The sequence below is a fragment of the Micropterus salmoides genome, unplaced genomic scaffold, assembly GCF_014851395.1.
Source record: "Micropterus salmoides isolate LMB-PRFRI ecotype aquatic unplaced genomic scaffold, ASM1485139v1 Ms_hic_scaffold_11, whole genome shotgun sequence".
NCBI classification, from domain to species: Eukaryota; Metazoa; Chordata; class Actinopteri; order Centrarchiformes; family Centrarchidae; genus Micropterus; species Micropterus salmoides.
Window position 1 is genome coordinate 29916023 of NW_024040152.1, and position 27876 is coordinate 29943898.

General features: G+C 40.1%; 3 protein-coding genes across 3 annotated transcripts in view; all 3 read left to right on the plus strand.

Annotated features, from left to right (window-relative positions):
- Positions 1–3478, plus strand: part of ubr5 (ubiquitin protein ligase E3 component n-recognin 5) — a 38257-nt gene extending 34779 nt beyond the window's left edge. Inside the window, 6 exon segments of the mRNA XM_038712210.1 lie at positions 16–100; positions 199–354; positions 1576–1689; positions 1827–1971; positions 2120–2205; positions 3266–3478. Of these exon segments, the coding sequence (XP_038568138.1) occupies positions 16–100; positions 199–354; positions 1576–1689; positions 1827–1971; positions 2120–2205; positions 3266–3478 (799 nt within the window).
- A 1371-nt stretch (positions 3479–4849) lies between these two features.
- On the plus strand, positions 4850–13655 carry LOC119898065 (protein LYRIC-like). The gene is made up of 13 exons (XM_038712211.1): positions 4850–5492; positions 5728–5847; positions 6436–6517; positions 6909–7082; positions 7488–7538; positions 7734–7874; positions 8636–8710; positions 8873–8941; positions 9048–9193; positions 11130–11246; positions 11503–11610; positions 11823–11949; positions 12629–13655. Exons 1-13 carry the CDS (start codon positions 5163–5165, stop codon positions 12691–12693), a joined length of 1605 nt encoding a protein of 534 aa, XP_038568139.1. The 5' UTR covers positions 4850–5162; the 3' UTR covers positions 12694–13655.
- A 1286-nt stretch (positions 13656–14941) lies between these two features.
- LOC119898066 (lysosomal-associated transmembrane protein 4B-like) lies at positions 14942–27251 on the plus strand. The gene is made up of 7 exons (XM_038712212.1): positions 14942–15202; positions 16099–16210; positions 18225–18298; positions 18671–18793; positions 18995–19093; positions 21193–21288; positions 26045–27251. The coding sequence occupies exons 1-7, from the start codon at positions 15107–15109 to the stop codon at positions 26123–26125; spliced, it is 681 nt and encodes a 226-aa protein (XP_038568140.1). The 5' UTR covers positions 14942–15106; the 3' UTR covers positions 26126–27251.
- Positions 27252–27876: the final 625 nt, after the last annotated feature.

Below are 27876 nucleotides of genomic sequence, written 5' to 3' on the forward strand. Positions count from 1 at the left end.
GTATTTTCTCGGCAGAATACTTGGGTTATGTCTGCTTCAGAATGAACTCTGTCCAATCACGTTGAACAGACATGTCATCAAAGTGCTGCTTGGGAGGAAGGTAAGAGTTGACTTTTTGCACCTGCAGAAAGACTCTGACATGATGTTGGTGTTTTTCAGAAAGAAGTTTCTAAATCTACTTACCTTTTGTTACTGCAGGTGAACTGGCATGACTTTGCATTCTTTGACCCTGTCATGTACGAGAGCCTGCGGCAGCTGATCCGCCATTCTCAGGCTGGGGAAGCAGATGCAGTATTTGCTGCCATGGACCTGGCCTTCGCCATTGACCTCTGCAAAGAAGAAGGGGCTGGACAGGTAAAGGACTACACTGTCACTGTGTGACCAAATGTAGTGAAAAACTAAATGCTAACAAATTAATGCTAAGCCCGAGCCGTTCAGACTAAAAATATCAATGCATTTTTAAAAAAATCTCAAAGGGTGCAATGAGCATGTTGCTAGAGGCACTGGTGAGAACCTAGGAGCAAGAATTTTAAACTGATTTAGCTACATGCAACAAGGTGTTTACTGGAAATTTGCACATTTATGGTACCTAATTTAGACACAGTGCTAATGTCGGTCAGAAAACAGTAGCGGTTTCTGGTCACACTCAATTCAAACAATCACAGAAATTCAGACTCACTGAACACCACAGAAGATTCATAATGCACCAAAAACAAAGACATGAAGAGTATGTCCTTCAAATGTATCCTCCCACTAAATATAATGTAAATATTAGTAATCTCAGGAAAATCAACCACTGTGGCCTGTTGTTCTGTTTCAGTTATCTACATAATTTGCATCACAGAACATGGATATTGTAAATGTTAAGCTTGAGGATCAACTTTCGAAAGCAGTGTATACCATAGTGCCCGTGGGCCACAACCAGCCCGCCAGCAATAATAACTGGTGCGCGGCCAGATTGCTTTGATAGCAGAAATATAAAAGCACGAGAACTTTTTTTGCAGCAATGCTTGATGTCGAGTTTATTGAGAGCTTTTATTTGAAGAGTTCTGAATGACATTCACAAGAGACTCTGGCTTGCTTGACACACCTCTGAAAAAGCCGTCAGTAGGCTAAACGTGTGATTGGATTCCCCTGAATCTCCTCAGGGAAATGAAAAGCGTCTGTAGGTTTTTGAATACAGATCAAACGCCGGGATGCGCACACACTGCAGAACATGCTTTAGTGTGTGAGCATGTGCAAAAGTGTCCCTATAATCAATTTGTTTAACAAGGGAGAAAAAAGAAATCCGCAGTTAGTTGCAGTCGATGTTACAACCTTCCTAACGGGTATCCCGCACAGTACCAGCTGAGCTAAGCGTACACATAAGCATAGAAGGAAATTTGAAATAATCTGTCTTTGTTCTGGCCCAACATGTAACGGCTTGAAATAAATTTGGCCCGATAGCAGACTTATTTGCCGACCCCTGCCATAGTGGAAAGATGTATGATAGATAATGTACTCTGAAATATGTGTATGCTGTAAATTTTGTAAAAATTGTAAGTGTTTGTTGATGCTGTATTCTTCCTGATTCAGGTGGAGCTTCTGTCTGGTGGGGTCAACATGCCAGTAACCCCCCTCAACGTGTACGAGTATGTGAGGAAGTATGCAGAGCACAGAATGCTGGTGGTGGCTGAGCAGCCTCTCCATGTAAGTAAAAACATTTATTCAGTATTCCAGCAAACCCTAATCTCAAATAGTATCTGGTTTTTGGGACACTGACAAATGTTTTGTCAGTCACCAACATATGTATTCACACCAGTTATGTATATCTGTGTCTTTCATAGGCAATGAGGAAGGGTTTGCTGGATGTACTTCCTAAGAACGCCCTGGAAGACCTGACGGCTGAGGACTTCAGGCTGCTTGTCAACGGCTGTGGAGAAGTCAACGTCCAGATGCTCATTAGCTTCACCTCTTTCAATGATGAATCTGGTATGCTGCTCTGTCTGGTTTTTCTCTGCTTTGTGTCCGCTTCTGTCCATTTTCCTCTTGTCTCTCTTTCCTGCATTAACTCAGAAATGAAAAATGTACAGTTTTTTGCTGTGACATAATAAGCAAAGACTTGTACTTCATCCAACAGGGGAAAATGCAGACAAACTACTGCAGTTTAAACGCTGGTTTTGGTCCATAGTGGAGAAGATGAGCATGACTGAGAGGCAGGATCTGGTAAGTCCATTCTCATCAAATTAACCTTCAAAGACTTACTGGGGCTCTCAGCTATTCAGTGCTTAGAACTGCCAATAATTACATGAGGTACATTACTTCAGGCTCAGATTAAGGAATAAAATATACAGAGCCTTCTCCGTCAGGCCCCCCTGAATTAAGAATGTCACCTAGCCATTTCAGTCTTTTAATCCCTTCCTGAAACACTCATTTCAACATTTTTAAGTTTTTACTTGATTGCATGAGTTTTAGTTTTATCCCAGCTTGCAGAAGTACTAGCTAAGAAATTGGTTAGTTGGTCAGTTTAAACCACTTTAGGCTGATTTGGTGGCTTTGACGCACCTATTAGCAGGGCTGTAGGCCTTCTACCCTTTTAAGTCTGTGCACAGTACACTGGAAACGTGTTATTGCACTATCCTCTTACACAAGACCTCCACTACAGTCTGTAATAGTTGCTCCTTTTTGTAGCTGCGCATGGTGAAATGGTAGAACTAAGTGCAGTACAGGAGCAGTAAAGTATTGGGCAGTGAACTTTAAGTTATGTTTAATTTCTCTCCTTTTGTTTATTTCTTCTGCTTGTTCTTGTTTTTCTCCTTCGCACTGTGGTATCGCCTACAGCATATATTTATCATGTCAGTGCTAAAGAATAGGGATATAAATGAACTAAACTCTTTTTATGGCCTCATTTTTATGTATGAACAAGTAAAATATACTCCAAAAATCTCTGACATGCATCTGAGGGAGCAAAGGATCCTGGGCTTCTGCAGACTTACTGCATTGTTTAAATGACACATTTGTTTCAATTTAAGGACCACATAAGTAGTAGTTACATCCTGTCGAGACTAGCATTACGTCTGTTGTCATTGTCAGACATTAAGTGATATGCATGACCCGCACTAGTAAACAGAGAGCTAGGATGTATTCAATAATTTGTTTAAAGCCTTTCTCTCTTGTTGTCATTTTTTTCCTACTCATCCCAGTACACAAACACTTGAACATTATAAAATACAGTGGTTCTTAGATGGAAATGGCAATGCTGACTAATTAATTTCCTTGTCCTCAGGTGTACTTCTGGACCTCGAGCCCTTCTCTGCCAGCCAGCGAGGAGGGCTTCCAGCCGATGCCCTCCATCACCATCCGGCCTCCAGACGACCAGCACCTCCCCACAGCCAATACCTGCATCTCACGTCTCTACGTGCCACTCTATTCTTCAAAACAGATACTCAAACAGAAACTCCTGCTAGCCATTAAGACCAAGAATTTTGGTTTTGTGTAGAGGTTCGACATAAGAGTTTAAAAAAAGGAAAAAAAGAAAAACATGTTTACTGTTGTGTAATATTTACCTAGCTCCATTTTTGTAGATTTTTTTTGTCTATACAATTTTATGAAATTCGACATACTGTCGCTATCTCCCCAGGCGGTAATATTTGTTTGTGTTGTGAACACAAACAGCTTGTTATTTTTATTTCAATTTTTATTGTTTTTTTTTTCTTTTGTGTTAATGAAGAAGAGGTATACAGTCCAGAACATTCCTGCATTGGCACTGTAAAATGTAAAGCCCACAGCCCTACTCTATTGGCTTAAAACTTTGCTTCCCAGGAATGTGGTTTGACAGGAAGCTGTCTGCCGAAACCCAGCCAAAGATGACAGCAGTAGAAGTATTTAAAAGAAGAAAAGACACACTGTGATTATATGTTTTTTTTTTTCTTCCCTAGAAAAGTACTATCACTGACAGTTCACTGCTGCCTTTGTGGAAAGTCCTCTTTTTCTTGTACAGGGGGAGTAGGGAATTTCAAAATAAACTTGGATGCAAATAAGCTGTCCTGTCATGATTTTTTTTTTTTTTTACCCAGTCCTATTTTAAGAGTAGGTAATTAATGTTAAATTAGCCTGAGAAACTTGTGCATACCTGTGACAAAGTTTTGACCTGCAACACACCAGCTAGTTATTTAATCTGTACTCTCCCACAGCCCTTCATAGCCTACTGGGTAATAGCTACTGTAGTAGTATTTTAATAATTGTTGTTAATGCACTGTTTTACACTAGATTTGTTGTGTATTTGCATTGTATAAATAAAACAAAGTAAAGTAAATATTTACAAAATCTTTGTATTGCTGGAAATGTGCAACCACACAGTAAATGTAAGACTGTTTGACAAAGCGTTTTACAAAATACACCAAGTAGCAACGGATTTGTTTGTTAACCAATGGTATTGGCCAATCAGCATGGGAGAAATCGTATCCCCGCCCATTTTAGTGGTGCTGTCACGGTCCGTTTGTGTTGCCTTCAAAGATTGTCTGAAAACAGGACATCCGTGTACCCGGTGAACAAGGCTGGGAAAAGTCAGATTATATGACCGAAACATCGGGATGTGTCATTTATGGGGCTAAAGCACTATGTCAACAATTGATAGCAAATAGTGATACAACAAATAACAGGACAAAGCAATAGCTTGAGCATAACAGGTAATCCCCTTCAGTCTGCCACATAATACAAACTGTCTCTTGAAAATAACAATAGCTAGGGAAACAATAGTGTTTAAATTACTTTTCTTCGGGCATTAGTTACATGCCGTTACAATACACGGTTACGATTTACAGCCTGGAAGTTCCAGTTTACAAGCGACAGTGAAGGCGACGCTTCTCCTCCTTGAGTCAAAACTGAGCCATATGAGGTGAACCTGCTTTACTCGCGGTTACATTGTGGTAGTCAGCTAACGGTGGCATATTGTCTTACGATGATATCAGCTAGCTTGCTGGCTAGTTAGCTAAATTAGTTTGTTGCCACAGCCTTTATCAGATTTAGCTGTCTGGCTAGGCCTATGTTTCAGGCGGAAGACGGATGAAATTAGTGTCTTCCATCATGTCGAAGTCGTTCCGTTATTTTTAGCTAGGACTGCAGGCTAGCGCAGCTAATAGCGGCAAGCAAAGCGTGACTAATCGGTCTGTTAATACAATACAATGGAGCAGTGGCAGGACGCGGCCTCTCAGCAGGTCAAGCTGCTTACACATCGTCTCAATGAACTGTTGTCCAAAGGACTGGGGCTGCTGCGCTCCGAGCTCGGCGTGGATTTGGGACTGAAGCCTGAGCTTATTCCGCCATGGGTGATCCTCTTAGCGGCATGTACCGGGCTGGTGCTAATGGTCGCTCTGTGGGCCTCAACCTGTCGGGCTCTCTTCAAGAAACGACCCACTGTAAGCCCTGTGGACGACGGCATTGAAGTTAAGCGAGGTGTCAGTAAACCTGTCAAATCAGAGGAACCGAAGAAAAAGAAGAAGAAGGCAGAAAAGGCACGTGAATGAAACTAGTCTAACTTGCAACCTGTCCTAGCTTGATAGCCGTAACGTTAACAACGCTAGCTGTCAAGCTAACGCCACAGTGACAGTAGTTGACCCTCATGGCTAAAAGCCTTGCTAGCTTCAGCCTAGTTTGGTGGTTTTAACGTTACATATTGACTGCTTGAAAGGAATATAGGTGAAAAATTGTTATGGCCTTCTACATGTTTTCTTCACATGTTCCTTACAGAAAGCCCAGTCAAATGGGAGAGCTGTCGCTGAACCACAGGAAGAAGCCATTGAGTCGGAAGAGATAGTGCCACATCACCAGTCGCCCCCACCAGATGTCAAGGCTGAAAAGGTTGCAGAGGTAATTTGCGGTTTCAAAGACATGTGACAACATGGTGAAGGGAACTGAACCTTTGATTTGCCCGGGTGATGTCTGTATAAATGTTTGCACTTAGCTGCAATGGCTTTAAAATCATATCATTATTTATTCGGGCCCTCTGAAGTAAAAATCAGTCGAGAAAACTGTCACCCTGCAATGATGCAAGCAGACCAGCTGCCAGTGTTAGATTACAGTTTTTAACTTGCAGATGCAGCAAAATCCTGTAGGATGGCTCCTGGTTTAAGATGGCACAAGGTGTAGCCTTTCATCTAATCCCTCCCTTACACAAACTGTGGTCCTAAAGGTGCTGGAGGACAAGATGTAGAAGATTATTGCTTACAAAAAGGACATGTAACAGATGTAGAGAGTCTTGGACAGTAGATGTAGTTTCACTTATAAATAGACATGGCTTGAGCTTGCTGATTTGATTGACTGTCCTTGGTTCTGTGAGCATGGGGTCACTTGTGCTGGATAGCATCTCCATTAAAGCCGTTACCCCATGTCTTTAAACCCAGTCTCACAATCCCATGTTATTCTTGTACTTTATGCCCAATATGTCTTTTCATCCAGGTAAAGAAGTCCAAAAAGAAAGCCAAACAGGCTTTAAAGGAGACCAAGACTGTGACTGCAGATGGCAAAGAACCAGAAGAAGGTGAAATATTATGAATCACATCATAATTATATTATCATTTGGTTAAAGACATGTCTGGTTATGGTAGCACCTATTTGAGCAGGGCTGTTGTCCTTTTGTTTCTTAATCCACCATTTTCAGTAACCAGGCCATTGCACCACATAGGTGCCTCTGCTATTTGAATATAAGTGTGGCCTTCGTTCAAAACAACAAAATAACTGAATTTATCCCGGAGTTATTGCTGCCTTTGACAAATTTTCTCAGCATAATATATTTAGCGTGCATGTGAAAAGTCTCTGCATTTATCCCTTCATCCTGCCTAATCCATACCATATTTCCTCACTAATCCCACAATGAACCCTTGAAGTATTTTGCAACTAAATCCACACGGCACTCAATGTTTCTTTTCAAGGCACATGGGAGACTAAGGTCAGCAACAAGGAGAAGCGTGAGCAACGCAAGAAAGACAAGAGTTCCAGCGATGGCTCAGTCAGTCCTGGAGGAGGGGACACACCCGTGAGCACTCCCCCTGAGCAACCCAAGGCCTCTGCAGCCCACGCACCTGCCACCCAGAAGAAAAAAAAAGGTGGCTCTTAAAAAACATAACTCTTAAAAACACATATTTTCAGCATGTGCTTTGCTTCCGTGATAAGTTTTAAAATTGGGAAGAGGGAAGGAGTTTGCATCAGTGTTCTGTTGTTTATTTTTTTTTTTTACTTAATTCACATAATGCACAAGCCATCTTGGAAAAACAGCCTAATATGTCACCTAGAGAGAGAGAGAGAGAGACTTCTGCCTGTTGTTGTATGCTGTTGTTGCATTTGGTGGGTCCCTTGTTGACTAGACTATGAATAGATGCTTTGGGGTAATTTAATTGAGTCTCGAGTGAGTTTTCCTGAGGTGTTTTGGCTGAAATGTTTCTGTGTTTTCTTCCTTCACTAATAGGCTCTTATTGATATTCGACACATTATTATATAAAACTCTTTTTCAGGAGAACCCACAAAAGTGAAGGCAGAGAAGGCTGAGGCTGTTGTATCTCAAGGTAATTATCAGCAGAAAATGCTTCACTTCTTGACCAGGTCATAGAGACACCCCAAGCACTGATATCTCATCGATGCATGCTCTTTAAACAACCAAAAGTTCACAAGCTTCACTGAGACCTTCTATATTGGATGTGTCGCCAACCTGACCTGTGTTCATTCTGGCTGAGTATCAAGTGGTTCTCTCTTGGTATCAGTTAACAGCAACGTGGTGGCAGCAGTGGCTGCTGGTGTGACTGACATGGCTGTAAAGGTTCCTGCTCACAACGTTGCCCCAAAGACGGGCCCGTGGACAACCAGTAGAGAAACGGCGTCAGTTTTGAGAGCGGAGATTGATGGTAAAAATGTTTTTATCTCTACTACTTAACTGCTCGGTTGTTGAACCATAAATCACGTGTTAGTTTAATGCTTCAAAGCTTTATCGCGTTTCATGAAGCAGTTAATGCCAGATGATAACCTCTAAATCTGCTGCAGTGTCAGATGTGTGATCAGTGCTATCGGACTCATGTTGCCTTTCACATTAAGAGTCAAACCAATCATTTCCATGCAATAAGATAAACAGATTTTAATGAAGAAAAGTCAGATTGAGTAAATAATTCAAATTAGCTTTTGAAAAAGTCAAATGTTTTTAGAGCTGTAACGAATAAGGGATCAGTCGATCAATAGAAATTTCATCACATATTTTTATAAATCATCGTTTTGGTATATTACACATTTGATGGATCCAGCTCCCTAGAATGTGATGCTTTTCTTGTCATACGTGAAAACCAACTGAATATTGTCTGGTTTTGGACTGTTGGCCGGACAAAACCAAACATTTGACAACAGCCATTTTTCACTATTTGCTGACATTTTATAGAGAAATCGATGAATTTAGAAAAATAACCAGATTGATTGATTGAAAATAAAAATAATTGTTGCAGACCTAAACTTTATACAGAAAGACTTAACTCCACACCTCTGTTAATATACATAGGTATCGAAGCAATTCGATTGGTGCCATAAAAGTATCAAAGTTCGATACTGAGTCCTTGTGATTAACAAATTATTGATCAGAATTGACTGGAATTATGTCACATAAAGTGTGTGTGTGTTCCAGAGTCATGGACTGTGATTGAGAGGGGGATGCCGACAACAGAGCGAAGTCTGGTGTCTTTAACTGGACTGAGTGCTGGTAAGTATACAATAAACTGATGAAATGACCAGTGGAGTTTAAACCGTTCTCACATCCCTAGATTGTGTAGTGTTGTTGTAGTTTTTTTGTTTTGTTTTGTTTTTTTTTCTCGAAGCATCCCTCGTAGGCGGCAGGTGGAGTTATTGTTTGTGTCTTTTGTAGAGCCCCAGCCTGTGAGGGATCTGCCCTGGCTCAGTCAGCCCAGAGTGGACGACGAGTGGTCTGGACTCAGTAAGGATCATAAAATGCTTGTCTTTAACTTTGATGCAACTTTTAAGTTATGCTATACTATCCTCCTTTACACTTCTATTTTCTGACGGTCTGGTGTGTTTCTCAGATGGTGGTTCAGTCGACCCCAGCTCTGACTGGAACGCCCCCTCTGAAGCCTGGGGCAACTATGAAGAGCCCACTCCTGAGCCCCCTCCCGCTCAGGAGCAAACCCTCCCTGAGCCCGCCAAGGTTAATCTGCTGATTAGAGCGGCTGTAAGTATGCCCAGGCTTGGGACAAAACAAAGTAATATGAGAGTTACCTGGAGGTTTCAAAAATAACAACCCAGTAATTGATGACTCCAATGGGAGCAGGCCCCAGGGGCAACTGTCCTGTTTTCTTCCCCTGAATGTGCCCTGCTACTCCCAGTAGTGACTCATCATAATAGACACAAAGCCTTATGTTCTTTATTTAAGAATATTACAAGCCATGGTACACCCAAACAGGTCATAGCATGAGAATCACTGGTGTAATTAATATCATGAATGATCTGCATAGCACAATTTAATTCTTACGATAATTAACAGAAGAGTAATAGTGGCATGCATTGCTGTCTGGCAATGTGGTCCTTGGGATGACCACCAGATGGCGCCAGAGTAAGCTTTTTAAATTCTGCGTTGTCTTAAAGGTCCGGTGTGAAATATTTAGGAGGATCTATTGACAGAAATGCAATGTAATATTGATAACTATGTTTTCAGTGGTGTATAAAGCTCTTACATGTTGAACAGTTACGTTTTATTACCTTAGAATGAGCCATTTCTATCTGAGCCGCAACATGGCAACTTTCATAGTGAGGATTCGCCATGTTGCGCCATCATGTTTCTACAGCAGCCCTAGAGAGCGCGTTTTGTCACTACGTTGAATACATACGAAGAAGAGGAACCAGTAACGTTAGTAGATGGGCTGAATGATTTGGGTAAAACATCTAATTGCAATTTTTCTGCCAGATATTGCGTTTACAATTTGATTTGAGGTTTTTTTTAATTTTTTATTTGTTTTAAGTTTACCTAAAGTTCAGTATTCACTGTCAGTCTATTTTTGACTGAAGCCGCGTCAAGCAGTACAGAGCAGATGAACCAGGCAGGAAGTCAGACACAGGCATAGAGAATCCAGTCGATTTTCAAAATAAAACACCCTGTGCAGACTCCCGAGCGTATATCAACAATAAACAGTTAAAACAAGACAAAAAAACCCAAACAATTTAACTACATAGCCTACTTAACCATGGTAGAAGCGCACAAATCAAGGACAACCGAACAAATCGCAATTTCAATTTGAAAACGATTGTTCAGCCGTAGTAGTAGTCGACTGGTTTATTAGAAGTGAGAAAAGAGAAATGGACCACACGTATTTAACACAAGAGACAACCGATTTTCTTTTATCTTCTCTTTTTGAGTATCAAAAGGGTTCAGTTTTTTTTATTCCATTCTTTCTTCCTTTCAAAATCTGGTGCCTACATTACCCACAATGCAACTTAACAGCTGGCAGGTGGAGATTTAGATGAGCTATGCTAGTAGAGCCACTACTAGCATTAGTAGTGGCTAATGTAGTCTCAAGAAGAGATGAGTAGAGCACCTTTTTACAACAAGGCTAATTCAGCGTGCTGTACACAAGCCACGAAAGGCATTACAGCAAGATATGAAAAACAGAAAATTATTTTAGAAGACTTTAGATTTAGAAGGATTCAAAAAGGGTAAAATAATACAGACCAGACGTCTGGTAAGCTCACTCCAAAACCGCTCCCTCTGGTGCCACAAAGTCTTCTTGAAACATTTTCACATGCAGTATTACTCCTAAACACCTTTTTAAGCAGAGTTTACTGGAATAATAGCTGTTAACATAAATCTAGGTGTAGTGGTTGTGTATTGTGGTTTGTCACAGTCAAATTTGATATTGCCACAACATGTTGACAAAGTAAGGAATTCCAAAATCCCATGCACAGTGCTTTACAGTAAACTGAAGTCGGCCATCATCCTATTTGAATCAGAGTTTCTGTACCAGTTTGAAATCAAGGGTTGTTCCTCAAAATGATGAAATCTGACATGTAAAGACTTTCAGTGACTTATTTCCTCTTCTATTTTGCTGCTGTATTTTAAGTTTACTAGTCTTTTATACTCTGTTTCTGAGTTGTGTTTTATCCTTGTTTGTCAGGACGAGGATGAAGATGAGAAGGACAAAGGAGAGACTGCTGCTGATGGAGCAGCTAAAACTAAGAAGAAGAAAAAGAAGAAGAAGAAGGCTGCTGAGGAGGGAGGAGCGGCCGGCCAGGTAACTGCTAGTGAGAATACACACACAAACACGCAGAGTTCAGACTTAAGCGACTAAAATAATATCTTGCTAAATACTAATTACTACTGTCCATTCGTCCGATAGATGTGTTTTCTATGCTTTTGACATTCAGGAAGCTTGTCCATTCTCTCGGCCCACCTGATCAGCTAATCCATATTAAAGTCTCTGAGATTTCTAAAGTTCACCTTGAATTCGCTGCACAGTTTGATATAAACTTTGCTTGTGTCCTGTGAAGGGTGAGGAGCCAGAGAAGGAGGCGATGCCTGCAGCCTCGGTGAAGAAGCAGCCACCTGTTCAGGAGAATACTGCTGCCGTCCAGCCTGTCAAAGCACCTACTGTCGAGGTGAGCAGTGCTAATATGTGACGCATCGTTCTGCATTATCCATGAACAGTCCTGTTATGTCCTGTTTAATATTAAAAAGACAAATGGCTGTGAATACAAATTACGTTGAGATTAATAATGTGAATTTTCGATGGGCAGTATTTTTCTTTGCTTTTTTGGATTTGAGGTCTGTGGTGATCAAGACACTAACCATGTTTCCCTTTCTTTTATAGGCCAGAGTGGAGCAACCAGTGAAGGACAACATATCCCAGAAAACCCCTGTCACACAAGTGCCACAGAAGCCAACTTATGGAGAGCCCACTGCCAAGCAGAACAGTGTTTCTGCTCCAACACAACAAAGTAAGCACACAAGTCTGCTACCTAAACTGTGAACAATTTACAATGGTGGCCCTCCACGGCATTGCTAGATATCTCAGTCTGTCTCAAAACATGAGATTCTCTAATTACACTTCTGTCTTTATTTTTTGGAAAATGTGAATCTGTCCTTTTTTCAGTCATGGTGCATACTGTCATGATCCCCCTAAATGCCCTTTGTTTTTAAGCTTTTGAACTGTTTCTCCAGTATATAGCTGGCGGTGTACATTTACCTTGCTTTACCTCACTGCTTCTCCTGCCTTCAAAATTAAATCTGAAGAATCAGGGTTAATATTGGTAATTGTTTGTTATTGAAGCTGAACCAGAGGCAGATTTATGGAACTTTCCTAAAAGCAGCAATTTGTGCTCTTTTCATGCACATTTCCCGGCCTTGTTGTCCCTGAATCAGGCCTTTTTTTTTTTTCTTTTTGTTTTTTTCTGAGCATCACTCTGTTAGCCATCGTGTTCGACTCCTTTTTCGAATGGATGAGAACAGAAGTCCGTACAGTCTGTTCTCAGCAGTGAACCGAAATGGATATGATCTTTCTGACTTGAGTCGGTCTGTTGAGCATTTGTGAAAGCTTGAAAATGGATAAAATCATGCGAATCACATGACTGGAGTTGTGTGACTCATCTCCCACTCCATTTTTATGTGTTTGCACAGAAAAACCTGAGGAGAACCAAGCGCCCAAGCCGGCAAAGAAGAAGAAGGCGAGGAGAGAGACATGAGAACCGAGTCCACTCTGCAGACCTCTGTATGCAAAAGACTTCATATCCTGTTTATGCAACACCTTTTTTTGACAAGAGCTTTGAACTAAGGTCATCATGATGGACCTAAACCTTAAAACCTGTCGGGAAAATGAGAGAACTTTTATACATGTCGAGTGTCAGTTGATGGATCGTTGAACCTAGATGCAGTGCAATCTAAAGTAATGCAGTGTTAATGATTTTTAAGTATGAATTTGATACTCTTGATTCTGTCTTCTAATTCCACTGAATCAAATAACGGATTGAAAAAGCTGTATTGTAGTAATTAGACGTGTAGAAAAAATACTGATCATGTTTAGAAATCTGATGTTATGGTGGCTAACGACTGGATTTTACTGTGTAGAGAATGAAAACGGTCAACATGCATCAGGTCACACAACACTGGGCCATAATGTTGAACTGGCCTTTGCTCTTGCGGTCTTTTATTTTGTTCTTACAATTGTGAGCCATGATGGTACAGCGAGCGCTGTCGGTGAAGGAAAAAGAGCGGAGAAATCAATTGTTTATTTCACGTCAACAGTTTTAGCTCAACAAGGTGTAATCATTTGTGACAAAGGAGGCATAAGCATTGTAAAGTGCAGAAAAGGGAAATCGTGTCTGCTCTGTATTTTTGCATTTTTAATCTGTGACTACAACATTTCAACTGACTCAGTCCACCTGGTTTGTCCCTTGTCCGATGTTGTGCTGCGGTGTTTCGAGACAACGGTTTCCTTGCTGTTTTTACTATCTGTGACTGCTTTGTGGCCAGAACCATGTGGGAGCCTCTGATCGTAGATGTAACGTTGCAATGTCATCAACATCTTCATGATTTTCCACCTGTGTTTGATGCGGAAGTCTTCAGAACCTTTTGTAAAACCTGTTTGTAATAAAAGAAAAGCTAAAGCCATATGTAAAAAGACTAAATAAAGGCCAGTTTTTCTATATGTCGCTTCATTATAGTGCAGTTTTTAGGTCTGTATGATTCATCTGTGCCTTCATTGACAGAAACAACGGGCAAATTACTAAAATCATCAGAACAGACTGGTTTTAATGAGCTGTCAGGTTGAAGCCTCTGGCCCTGGCAAATCTTCGGGAAATAAATGCTGCTACAACAAAACAGAACTGTGGGAAATCAGAAAAGAAAAATTAACTAGGAGTGCTTGACAGTTGGACTAAAAGAAAGCTGCAAAGCGCCCTAGTAAGAAGTAGTTGCCATGATGCTGTTTAAAGACAAGACCAGTAATTTCTAGAAGAGTATTTAATTTAAGCTTCCTCTCTGTAACATTATGTAAATGAATTAAGGCACACTGATCTATTTTGGTCAAGTTGACCAGAATCAGACCGGAAGCTTGAGGATTAGGTCATCAAAATAATAGCGTAGTGTCTTTTACTAAGTTGTTTACAGATGGTTGGAACAGTTTAAAACACTTGAACAACTGAGGCACTAACGTGGTTTAAATAAATAAATATTGCATTGCCTCATGTTCATAATCTTATCTTGTTTACTGTTTCAAGCACAGATGTGCCTGGCCTGGATAGCCATGCTGGACACTTTGCCTACTGAGCTTTGGACTAGGTAATGACTGTCTGTGTACAACAGATATGGATTTTAATAGTCCCATCAAACCAAACTTCTGTATTGGAGCCACTTGTTATTTTTCAATAATGTTTTTGCCAACTTTATACATATCAAACAAATTTCTGGGACAAACACTTCATCACTTCCCACAAACAATGTGATGTACATCTAAATCATTTAGCTTATTGACAGAAAATGTATTTTGATAGGTCTTAATTGATAAATTGTTTCAGTCAAAATGCCTTAAGCTTATTATTAAGAGTATTTGCTGTTTTGTTTTTTTTATCATTGTACACTGCAAACCATTGTGGACTCTGAACATTTGTGATGGTCAATTTAGTTTTTTCTTGTAATTTTGTTGACTAAGCAATTATTCAGTTAACTGAGGAAATAGTTGGTGAAATAATCAGTAAGCCTTAATGTGGTACAATATGTTTGAGATAACACAAGTAATGTTCAGTTATGAGATTAAAAATGAGATCTTCCAATTTATAAATGACATTTATATAACTGAGAGAATAAGGTGATTTTGCTCAAAACATTTCCCTTAAAACGTTGTTATACTTCAACATAAAAAATGGCAACACAATTAATATTTTGAAACCGGAAGTGATATTGTCCTTGATGCGCGCTTGACGCTGGCCGCTCAGATCCGTTAAGCCGCTCACGGTGATAACGGGCAGGTCGGATCCTGGCCGTCATTCCTTAGCGAGGACCGACTCTAACGCAGACCCTGATAGGACCGCGGGACCTCTTTCTTTCACAAACACCGACGTCGTCTGTGAATGCTCGCGCAGCTGTGATAAAGCACGCAAGATGATGATCTCCCCGTGGAACCGCTGGTACTCTACAAGCTGCTGTCTGTGCTGCCATGTCCGCACAGGAACCATCATCCTGGGGGTCTGGTACATGGTGAGCACCGCCTATCTGTCACTCACTGCACCCATGTAGACATCCAGAAACACACCTCAGGGAAAACGTCATCATAGTGAGTGCAGGATTTTATGATTATGATGGGGTGACATTATTAATAAAAAGCCAAATTCTCATATCCAGGATTGAATTTGGTTCTTTAAAAGATTTATCCCAGCAGACTTCTGCATTACTGTAAGTTGCTGAGGGATACTTGACTTGTAGAGGCCTATAAAGGAGGGGTTTTATACATGATTATACATAAGATTAGGAAGCTTTCAGAAAAGAAATAAGTCATGATGTGGGCTTTTGAAAACATAATTTTACTAAATCAAAACATAAAAATATATTTACCCTCTATTTTTGTGCTTTTAAAGTCTTGCAGTGGGATATGTTTTCTTAAATGCATCACTCTGTTAAACTGAGAGGGTTAACTAAACCAAACACCACATGTGGAAAAATCCTCCCTCTGCTCCCCATGAATAAATTAGCACTTGGCCTCTTCAGGTAGCAGGTTTTGTGTTCGGCTGCCTATTGACTGCATAGAATGTTCCATTACATTCACCTGAATAATAAGGATGTATGAGTCATCTGCATATTGAGCTGCGCCAGCCAGACCAAAACAAAGGATTATGTATGTGCCTGTACTTTTACTGTAGGTAAGTAAGTTAGCTACACTTTTTCTAGGACATCGTTTAATTATCTTTATTTTGGGATTCTAGAGTCACAAGAGTACAGTAGGATTTCATTTTGTTACACTGCAGCTCATTTTGAAATCTTTACCTCATCTGCCCATTTTTATTCTAACTGTTCCACTGTCTCCTGCCCTTATTGCCCCCCCTGCCTGCCTGTGCATATTGTTGCCTTTATCTATCCATATGTCCTCTGTCCCTAAGCTCATCAATGCCGTGGTGTTACTCATCCTGCTCACAGCACTCAGTGATCCTGAGCAGTACCACCTGACCAGCGCTGAGTTAGCTAACGACCTGGATGTCATGGATGACGCCAGTAAGTAGCCCAGTAGGCCAGCACTTTACAGTAAAGGTCCATAAGTGGTCTTGCAATACTACCATCACCTGGAAGTAAATCTCCCACAATTGCGGTGGTGTGATAGGCTCAATAGGGTTGTCAACTGACTAATGGAATGATTTATTCTGTTACTGGAGGGACCTCACACATTTGTCTAGACGACGGTCAGCACTTCTTTTTTAAATCAAACACCCAAAGCCACAGACACGCAAGCCTAATGTCCATCTGTGCAGAGCATTTGAAAAGCCTTCTTAACAGACCAGGTGTACACTAGAACAGTCTGACTGAACGGCCACAGCACATGCTGCTGGTAGCCTCTGATTGGGAACGACTGTATTGTCCCAGTTCCAAAGGATTTGGGTGCCCTGCATTATGAGCCTGAAAAATGACTTCTGCTTGTAGGAACAAGAACACTTTAATGTTTCTCAGTTATTTAAGCGCTGTTGAATGTTCAGATTTGACTAACAACAAGCTGTGATGGCAGTTGCTGTGTGTTTTTTTTTTTTTTAATTGTTAAACTTCTGCCTCTCCATATGGGAGAAAATATGCGGCTAATTCTGCTGGATAATAAATCTGATAATCAAGTAAAAGTGATTCTAGCTTAAATTTTTTTTCACCCAAATAACTGTACGTTTGAAACTGTGCTTTTTTTGCATGTCTCAAAAATATAATTCACAGGACATTAGGCGGTGAGATAGATAAAAAAACAAGCCAGTACTCTACTGCTATTGGAATATTACTATATTACTCTGCTATAATGCTGGACGTTTTTGCACCATGTCACACTAATAAAAGTTTTGGGGGGATTTATTCACTTTCTTGCCGAGAGTTAGGTGAGCAAACGACCACACTTATGTCTGTCAGGAGGCGATTAGCGTAGCTTAGCATGTCTCTTTCCAAAGTTCACACGAATTAACAGCCTCTGTTAGCCAGGATAGTTACAGCACATTATGCCCCATGAAACTACAAAGTTATTTCTACATTTCTCTTTGTCCATATTAAACAAATAAGATTTTACGTGTTACTAAGTGAGCAGTAGAGGTGTTGGTAGGCAGATTTTGTTATCTTTGTACCCCTGCTTCCAGTCTTTATACTAAGCTAGGATACTTTCTCAACAACATAGTGTTGTCAGTGAAATTGAGCTATTTCAGTGGATTTTTAGAGCTCTCTAAAAAAACCCACTGAACACCACCTTCCACCAAATGAGCAAAAAGAGCCAGATATTTCTCTAAGAAGGTGGTGCAAACCGAAAACGAATGGTAATGTTGCTCCGTATTAGCTGGATGTGTAAATAGGCAATTTTGCCAACAACAACTTTGCCATAAAAGTTGATAAAACTGTATTTAGATGTTGTGTTCACAGCTTCTGCCCCCATTGGACAAAACACTCAATTATTGCAGATTTAACACTACCCAAGCCTTTTAACTGACTTTTGAGGCTTGGTACAGTTTCTTCTATTGAAAGCATTTTTGTTTGTTTAAATAATTGATGTTTGATTTTCCAAAGGTCTGGTTCTGTCTGCCCTTTTGTCTACACTTTTCACAAGCCCTTTTATGAGCAAATGTGATTCAGCCTGTGACTCACAGCTACCAAATATTCATTGTCAGTTTAAAATAGATGTACATGCATTTGAATGGGTCACAGGACTGAGAAATGTTGAAAGGACATTTTCCAAGTAGTGCCACATTACTGCATTTTGGCATTGCCCGGAGCTATCCTTATGTAACAAAATGATTTATTCTGTTATGTTGAGTTGATGTGAGGTAAGGCTGACATGGAGGGAATGACAGAGTAGAGGTTAATTCCTTGTCTGGTTGACAGATGCAGCTTGTTCATGTATCTCATGTAAAGGCCCCCTCCCCCACCCTGATCAGCTGAACATGATGTTGTAAACATTTCCACAAAATTTGATTTGGAATTGAATGTGCCTCAACCAAAGGGACCTTACACTGACTCTGTCTGACTGTTAACTCCACCTCTCTCTCTGCTTCAGACATGTGCATTGCCTCAGCGATCTCTCTGCTGATGATACTTATATGTGGGATGGCAACATATGGTGCTTACAAGGTAAACTAATGATCTATTAGATTTTTCTTTATACTGTTATACCTGCACAGTGCTGCTGATTATACTACATGGACTGTGCTCTTATACACTGAATGTGTTTTGGTTTTCAAACTGTTTTTAAAAAGTGTTAATGTTGCCAGTCTACTACTGTACACTCTTGCATCACATCTGTTTTTTAATGTCATAATAACACATCCAAACAGCATCCCTCCTGTTTTATTACCTTTAACACACTGTACTCTCCCTGTGACCCAGTTCCAGCGCTGACTTCTGATAACAGTGTAGCACCATTTTGAGCTCAGCTTCATTCTCTGCTCTCAGATAAATATATCAGTATATCCTAAATACCTGAAATACGTATCTCTGTTTCAGCTGCGTGCCGCCTGGATCGTACCATTTTTCTGCTACCAGATATTTGACTTTGCTCTCAACACCCTGGTCGCTGTCAGCATTGTGGTTTACCCAAACACGATACAGGATTACCTGCAGCAACTGGTAAGAAGTCTCAAGTGCTTTCCTCTCAATAGTGAAGTCGATGATATCTAACAGCAGGGCATTGACTTTTTTGAATTATCCTTTGTAATTTCACATGTCAGTATTGATGTACAGGTAACGCTCCCTCAACTGTCTAATGACGGGTGCTCCTTTTAGCCCCAAATTAACTCTTTGCTGCATGATTTTCTGACTCCCGTGCAGCCTGATAACTTCCCCTACAAAGAGGAAGTTGCAGCTCTCAGTAATGTGTGCTTGGTCCTCATCGTGCTGCTCTTCATCGGCTGTATTCTCAGCTTCAAGGTAATGTTTTCTTCCCTTAATTTACGTATTTTCTCCATACTTTTAACTGCATTGATCAGGCGTGTATTTGTAGCACAACCCATTTCCTTACAACAGTTCTATTATGAAGCCTTGTGACTCAGGCTTGTGCTTTTTTATGTAATTTTCTGTCCAGTTGTGACTTGTGATGACTTAAGTGGGTTGGACATACATGAAAATGAAAAAATGTTTTTTATAAAAAGATTTCTCTTGTAATTTCTTTTTATTGTGTTTATTTTTATGGGAGGTCCTTTTAAATTATTCTGCGACAGGGAGCCAGCATGCATGAACACCTGCACCAACAGTCATTTTATTATTTACAGTGGTGCTTTTTTTTTTTTTTTGTCCCTACTGTGAATTGTCATAATGTCTACTGTGGCTGATAAAATGATTTCTGGTAGCTGATAGTAGAAAGGGATCTTCTAATACTTTGGTGCTGTTGATTTTCCTACATTTCTAAAAAGATTTAATATAAAAGTGACACAATTGCTCGTCAGTCACTTGTGTGTCTTGAGGTGGGAATGTCAGTCAAATCACCACTCAGGCCAGGCAGAAATATCTCAACAACTATTGGATAACATTTGGTACAGATATTCATACTTCCCAGAAAATTAATTGTACTGACTTGGATGATCCCCTGACCTTTTCTCTGGCACCCACATGAGGTTGACATTTAAGTGAAATGTCTTAATAAATATTGATATTTGAGTCTTGTCCTCCTAATAATAAATTGTTGTGAACTGTGGTGATCCTCACACTTTACATCTATCACTATCATCAGGTCTAACATTTATTTTGTCCAATACTTTGGTTTGACCAAATACCTGCAAAACCACTACAAATTACTTTCCCATCAGCCTCAGCTGTGCTTTGTGTTTAGTAATAATTTGCTAACATAACATGCTAACACGCTAAACTAAGCTGGTGAACATAGTAAACTTTACCTCTTCAATATCTTTAACATGTTAGCATTGTCATTATGAGTATGTTAGCATGCTGATATAAGCATTTAGCTCAAAGCACCGCTGTGTGTGTACTGGGGTTTACTACGGAAACCCCACTTAGTTCCCCTAGAATCTTTGATTGGGTCAACATTTGTGTGAGTCCTTTCTGACTGATTTGCTTTGCAGAATCAGAATCATTGTCACACTGTCAGTATCATTTGTAGTGGCCCGGGAGCTAATTGAGTGATCTCTGTTACTGCAAATAGATCTCTGCAGAGTCCTGTGGAGGATTTTTAAATAACCTAGCAGTCAGACCACTAAAGCGGCTTCCTAATTGGGTTATTATAGAAGTTAGAGAGCTCAGTCTGGCTTTGTGCTAGCCAGCGGATGGCTGTAGCAGATGGTGTTGTGTTTGACCCGGGGAGTTCCAGTAGCAAGCTGCCTGCTGAGAGCCAGGTGATTCCTGGATGACAGAGAACAACGGGAACTTGTTTTTGCTACTCTAAAGTGATGTATAACCCTTAGATAGAACCTGAAAACACTGGTGAATGGATTAAGATCTGTATTTTATGTGTGTTTTATTCAGTGTTTCTTTGAATTACAAACTTTTATTACAGCCTCTTATGCACTATGAGACACGGTGTGCATATTTTCTGTGTCGGTCTGCGTGCAGGAAATACATGACAGAAATGTTACACTTACACAATAACATGCATGTTCTCCATCTCAGTTTAGCAAGTTAGCATACTAATCAGCTCAAAATACAGCTGACATGATGATGGCACTAGATGAAGTAAAGGAAGTTCCAAAGTTTGTACAGTTAATCCTAAGAGGGACATGAATGTCTTTACAAACTTTCCTGGCAATGCAATTAACAGTTACTGAGATATTTGAGTCTTCACCAAAGTGGTAGACAGACCAACACTGCAGTCCATAGAGCTGGCAAGGCTAACAACCATTTGATTGCCGTCATGTGAATACAAATATGTTTACTTAGAATCATTAACCAAATCATTTCTTACTCACCATAACCCTAAGTAGCATTTCTGATTTAGTGATGAAGTGATGATCGTGATGTTATGCAGTTCAACTTCTAATCTGTATTTTTCTTATTTTTGTCATTCTATCTGGTATCAGGCTTACCTGATAGCATGTGTGTGGAACTGCTACAGATATGTGAGCGGCCGGGGTACTTCTGAAATCCTGCTCTATGTCACGACCAATGACACCACGGTAAGTCATCTCTGATGATCTGTATGGTATCATACCCATATCGCCATGATGTCTTTATACTTTAAAATAGACAAGGCTGGTGATATCCTGTATTTTTGTCATTGTCATCAAATCGCATGTCAAAACCTAAACCACCAGTGTATTAGTCTTTCTCTCAATACTTTGTTAGTTACCCTGCCTATCTGTGGGGCTGGTTTTAGTGACAAAATGTAAATATTTAAAGACTTACTAGGAATGTATAGATTAATTTTTTGAAAAGACAGAGTGGTTCCCTTAATAAAATAGCTAGGCATGGTAGATTCTTTACAGGAGTAAAGAGGGCATTCATCTAGGACTATTTTCAGCGGTGGATATAATGCACATTTAGTGCACTACTGTGTTTAGGGCAGCAGGACAGTGAATGTTGGATTCAGTCAAAATAAACTACCATGTCCACATTCATGGTAATGGTGAAACATGGAAGTTGCACTACAGTTGAACAAATGCAGTTAAAAAACTACATTATTTTTCCTGTCAGACCACCTGCAGGACTGTTAATCACATTTACCAATGAGCTGTTACAAACGTCTTTGTACAAAGCGTAACAATCGTCAACGCACTCTCACTTCAACACTACTCTACACATACACCGGCATCCACATGTGCAGTGTGCAGCGGAACAAATGCTTTTGTCAGCATTAACTGTAAGAGAAATATCACCACTACATATTGAAATGTTTAGCTAGCAAACTAAATGATTTACAAGTCAACAGGTATTAATGAAATGTAGAAGTGAGGTACATGAGAAAAATCATCACTGTGCATGTGTGCAATATGTTACCATATTCATAGTCCATTCAACTACCATTTATGTCTATATTGTCATCTGGAGATCCAACATAAAACAGTATTTGATCTTGATGTGCTGCTTTCTTCCACTTCCAAAGGCAACAAAACAACTCCTGGAAAAATGATTTCCTTATTCAATCTAGACAGCAAGTCACGTTTTCATCATCTGCGTAGGTTGCCTCTGCTCAGGCCAGTCTGGCAACTGGAAAGTCATCATGTTGGGGGAGGAAGGAAGTATAAAGTTGAGCTGTCGTAGCAGGTAGTTATACAAAGTCCAGTATGGACGAATGAACAGACTTGGACAAAGACATGAGGCTCCATGCTGGCAAAGCCATTATGATGGTGGCTGAGGCACAGTAGTAGTACAGTAATAGAGCTCTGTATGAGTGTTTCTGGGTCTCCTGTCTGCATCCTGTTGTCCATATCTGGCCATCCTACCGCCATGCTGCCCACACTCTTATTATAACCACTTGTACTTTGAGAGAACAGAGAAGAAAAGGCTGTAGAAACACTGATCACCTGTTTTGACTATTACAAAATGCAGAGCAGACAAGTTCTGAGAAAATGTATGCTTTCCGCCTGGACAAAATGGAGCTGTCAATAGCTGGCTCCAATACTGACCTTGCAGTTTGTTGGGTTTCACAAGTATTTTGAGAAACCTGTACTCCTCAGTCTGTAGCTTAAGACTTAAAACAATCCACCACACTCGACAGCCTTGTGGCTTTTTGTGATGTTTTGGGGCTTTTAAGACACAGAGACATCCACAGGGTCCTGATTGATAAAACACCTGAACTGTAAAGAGAGCAACAGGAGAACGCTCTCTGACCCATTGACAACATTAGTAAAAAGAGCCAGAAAAACCACAGCCTGCCCCTTTATTTATCATTAGCCTCACCTTTGCAGGTGTGCTTTTTCTATTATACATCAGTTATACAGTGGTTAGGTCAGATGTCAGCTAATGCATTCATTCAATTCAATTCAAATTAGCTTTATTGGCATGAATGTAATAACAACATTGCCAAAGCATCATATATACACAACATAAGAACAATCAGCCCCATACATTTCATTAAACAATTAAATTACATATGAGAAAATATGCATTACATATGAGCGGAATTTCTTGACGTACAGAAAAGTCCCTCACACCCACACAATCATGTGCATTATATGGCGAGGAGCACCAATAAGTAACCATTAAAATGCATTAAAGAAGATAAGGAGAATGAGGGCTGTCCCCAGCTAAATTTGGCTAATGCTTAAGCTCCATTCGTTGGTTGGCAAAAATTTTCACAATCATGAGTATATACATGGCATCAGGCTAAAAGACTGAGGCTAAAGCTACATGTCGTGGGTCATGTCATTATCCCTACCTGTTGATGATCTATAGAAGACATGGAAATAAAGTTGGAGCATTGTTTGTGAATATCACAGTAGACTTAGTGAGCCGTAATATGAACATTATAAATAACAAAATAATTACAATGTGATTTGTTCACCCATAACCCTTTATGTAGTGTTTGGAAAGGTGATAAAATATATACCTCTTAAAACACTTTATACACAGAATATCTCTCTTACTAATCATCATGTGGAGAAATCCAATCATTGATGACCTTCCCTGCTTGGTTATGGTTGATAAGATATGATTGGATAATCTCTGTTCATGGGTTTAGTGAATGTTCAATTAGCCAGCTGCTCTGATGTTTCTGGCTTTTGAGATTCAATTTCTAAACATTGCTGTATATCCACCCACCAGTTGTTTCTGTTGGATCTTTTCCCTCAAAAGCCAGCTTCATCTATCATCTTTTGCTGATGTGTCCAGTTGTTTCCGTCAATTACAGGACACCACAGTAGAGGCTGTTAATTGAATACTTAATGTCCATGTCCCTTCTTAAAAGATCAGAATAGTTCACCTTTACAAAGGAAAGGCTGAGTCTGCCTGTGTGGGCTGAAACCCATTATTTATAACATGGGAGACATGTGGTGTTGTTGTATATGAAGTCAAATGAACCATTGAGAGAGCCAACATTTCTGTTAACCATGGTGTCAACAGCAAAACCACCTAAGATGTTCAGACTCAAAAAAGTCTGCACTTCGCTTTCCAGATGATGTTTATTACCTGAGAAAGAGACGAGCAGACAGGAAACTTAGATTCACACGTCTGATGGAAGGAAAGACCTTCTTGTGAATGTTGTAAAAACGTGTGAGCAGGTTTATCATGGCAAGCATGAGAAAAGTGGTAAGATTAACAAATTGCTGGATGCCTTTTTCACCTAGAAATTGTTGCGTTTGGGAGCGTAAACCTACAGGGAAACATACAGATCTTTCAAAATCATGCTCTCAGTTTATCAGTTAGTTTCTTCATGGTGGGACTTCAACTCTAGTTATGTCATCTGTCAGGTACACTCAGCACTTTCGCAAAGAAACTGACTTATCTGTGATGCCAATAGCCAAATTTAGCAGCTGTCACCACTTACCCTACTTTTACCATTGGGTGTGAAGGATGAATAATAGAAGATGGATGAGAAAATCTGCCCTCTCTCTAGTGAGACAGCCTGTGTACAGCTTTAAAACTAAGTCTGGATGCCGACACCTGCTTAGTTTTTTTCACATAGCAGAGTGTCCTATATCTCATTCATCAGCCACATTATTCAGGACACTCTCCGTGTACCACATTTTGTTTTGAAGCAGTGGTTGACTGCTTGGCTACAGCCCTCTAGATAGTCACAGTTTAGGACCAAAATACTAAATATCTCTGATCATTTGGTTCAGTATGAACCCACACATCATGTGAGATTGTTCATCAGTCATTATTGAGTAATCTACTGATTACTTTCTCAATTAATTGATAAATCTTTTGGTCTATGACATGTCTGAAAATAGTTAAAAATTCCCATCACAACTTCTAAGAGCCTAAGTTGACATATTTTGTCTGACCAGCAGTCCAAAACCCAAAGCTATTCACTTTACTATGATAGACGACTATAAGAACACCAGCAAATATTAACATTGACAGGCTGGAATCAGCACATATTAGGCATTTTTTCTCGAAACATCACTTCTTAAGCAAAGAATCCATTATCAACAATATTGCAGAATAATATCGACAATTAAAGTTTTAGTTGCATCTAGGGTTGCGAATTGCATCCAGCAGCTCAAGGTGTATTTGAAAGCAGGACCCTCCCCAAGGTTATTAATATTTGTTTTCAACCATGTGTTAATGGAACAATAATTGCTACATAGCACACATGGAGATCAGAATAAGTTCTGTTAATCTGTTTTCAACCTGTCTGTTTGAATTATTTTAAGATCTACACCTTTTGTCATTATTTATTTTGTGTTTTATTAGGGGTCCAAGCCCCGGCTTGGACCCCTAATACAACCCCTAATACAATTATTCGGGTTCCCCTGGGAACCCGAATAAAATGGGAACCCTATTGTAATCGTTCTCGTTTGTATTATTTTTTTCTTCCGTACGTAAAACTCATACTGCAGCCTAGACGGTAAGTGCTAGGGACGTGAAAATCATAGGGTAGGTCCAACTCTTGTCAATGACCTCAGGTGAAATAATTCGCACACTTCTACCTCTAGGGGGCGCTATAAGCAAGGTCAACCCGTTTGGGCTTGGAACTACCGCCTACGAAGGCGCATATAAAAAACCTTATGTCCACGCGTTCGGGGGATCGAGCTGAATCTCCTGGTTTAGGCCACGCCCATTTCCGCCTAAACTTTTTTTCGCAACATTGTGAAAACTGAAAAACCTATTTTAAGTAACTCCTCCGAAGCCACAAGTCCAGTCGGCATCAAATTTGGGGCACCCGGGCCGACTCACGCGCCCTCCATGGCGCCAGTAGACTTGGACCCTGCTTACAACTGCTTGCAGTTCTAGTTCTTATTTATGTTCTTCTGTCCTCTTTATCTCCAGGTGCTGCTACCTCCCTATGATGACAGTGTCAGTGTCCCTCCCAAGCAAGCTCCTCCACTTTACACCACCGCGACAGCATGAAAACATTCCCAGCATCCTGCTGAATGGAACCTGCTGTTAATAAAACCCCAGCAAAATGTGTGCACCACACTGCCTCTCCAGTGTACAGTATATTCATGGATATATTGTTGCTACTCACACACATTACAGTACACCCATGAAATAATCTCACACCACCGTGACCTCTCATCCCTTCCTGTTATTTACTGATGTTCTTGCTGTTACTCTTCCATGTATCCTTTCTGTTTCAGTGTTATTCCAGAAATGATTTTTATGCATTTGAAACCGGGTGTAATAAGGCACTAGAGATATAGATGATAGATTCTATATATTTGTATTCATTCTATTTACGCTGTTTATGTACCTGTAATAGTGTTTTACGTGCCCTACCTTTGATAGACATGTATAACTAATGCACAGACGCAAAAATGCCGATCTTATTGCCCACGGTAATGAGTGAAGAGTCGTCACGTGTTTCCTGGCTGTCTTGTCTCTGCTCGTGATCAGGGTTGGATTGCCTTTATTCGTAACTTGCTGTCTGATGGGGTGCCCTTTAAAGATCCATGTGTGACGTGTCACCTTCTCCCAAAGAAATGCATCTGCCTGTATTCCGACATGATCAAAGAGCAACCTAGTGTATATCGAACATATCACTTTCTTTTACTGTTTTAGTCAACTGCAGACGGAATTGTCTTGTGTTATAAATAATCAGGAGTGTCGAGGTGTGCTGGTTGACCTTCGTAACTTTTAAATGTAATGTGTGTTTCTACTGATTGACACGAAATGTTCTGGGCTGCTATTGATCTATTTTGATAGCACAGAAGTAGCACTGATCTGGAATCAGTTTGCTCTTTGAAGTTTTTATGAATGAGTTGCTTGAGGGGAACCTGTTGCAATGACTCTAGATTGGGTCTCTATGTTCAGGAGCTCAATAAATATGGACCCTGGGTGTGTTTTTTCAATTAAGGGGAGCTATGGGAGCCTCTGGTCTGTGTAAAGACACAGGTCTGTTCCACCAGATGCAGTTATTGGCAAGCTGCTCCCTGGACACAAAATGTCCTGCAAGGACACAAAAGTCAAACCCGAGGTCTGCTGCTGTATGACTAGATGTGACATTTATTTGTCTATTAAAATCTAATTTCACTTACAGATGTTTGTGTTTTATTTAGTGCAAGCTTGTGCACAACCCCAAAAGGTAGTTTGTGTTATTAACAAATGATGTAAAAGGAAAATGGTTCAGATTGTTTCTGCTGTTGACACTGACTCTGTATGCTCATATATGCCCCTGGAAAGTAATAGTAGGTGACTGTGTATAAAAGTGCTCATTGTGTGGTACCCCCACAATGGTTGGAATTACTTACCAGGTCTTTCCATAAACTGCTACTCAAATGAGGATGTGCAGGGTTCATCTGAGCATCACTTGTAAAATGACAATTCAGTCAATTTCACAGTGGCTATTAGACTGCAGGACAACATAAACAGTATTTTTTTCAAACGTGTCAAAAATCTGGCACCCCAGTTTATAACAGCATTGCTTATGACATGTAAGTGGACACCATCTAACACAAGTTCAGGTTCATAGTTAAGCCTTTATACCAAGTATTCCAAGTTATCGCATGAATGATGCACACATCCTTTAAAATATGTAAAGGATCCCACAAATCTCTGAATTAAATGTCTTCAATGTCCCTTAAAGTGAAGGGGTGCAGGCTGCTTAGATAAACCTTACTGTTTATATTTTCTTCATTCTTTACTGTAAGAGCATTTGGAGT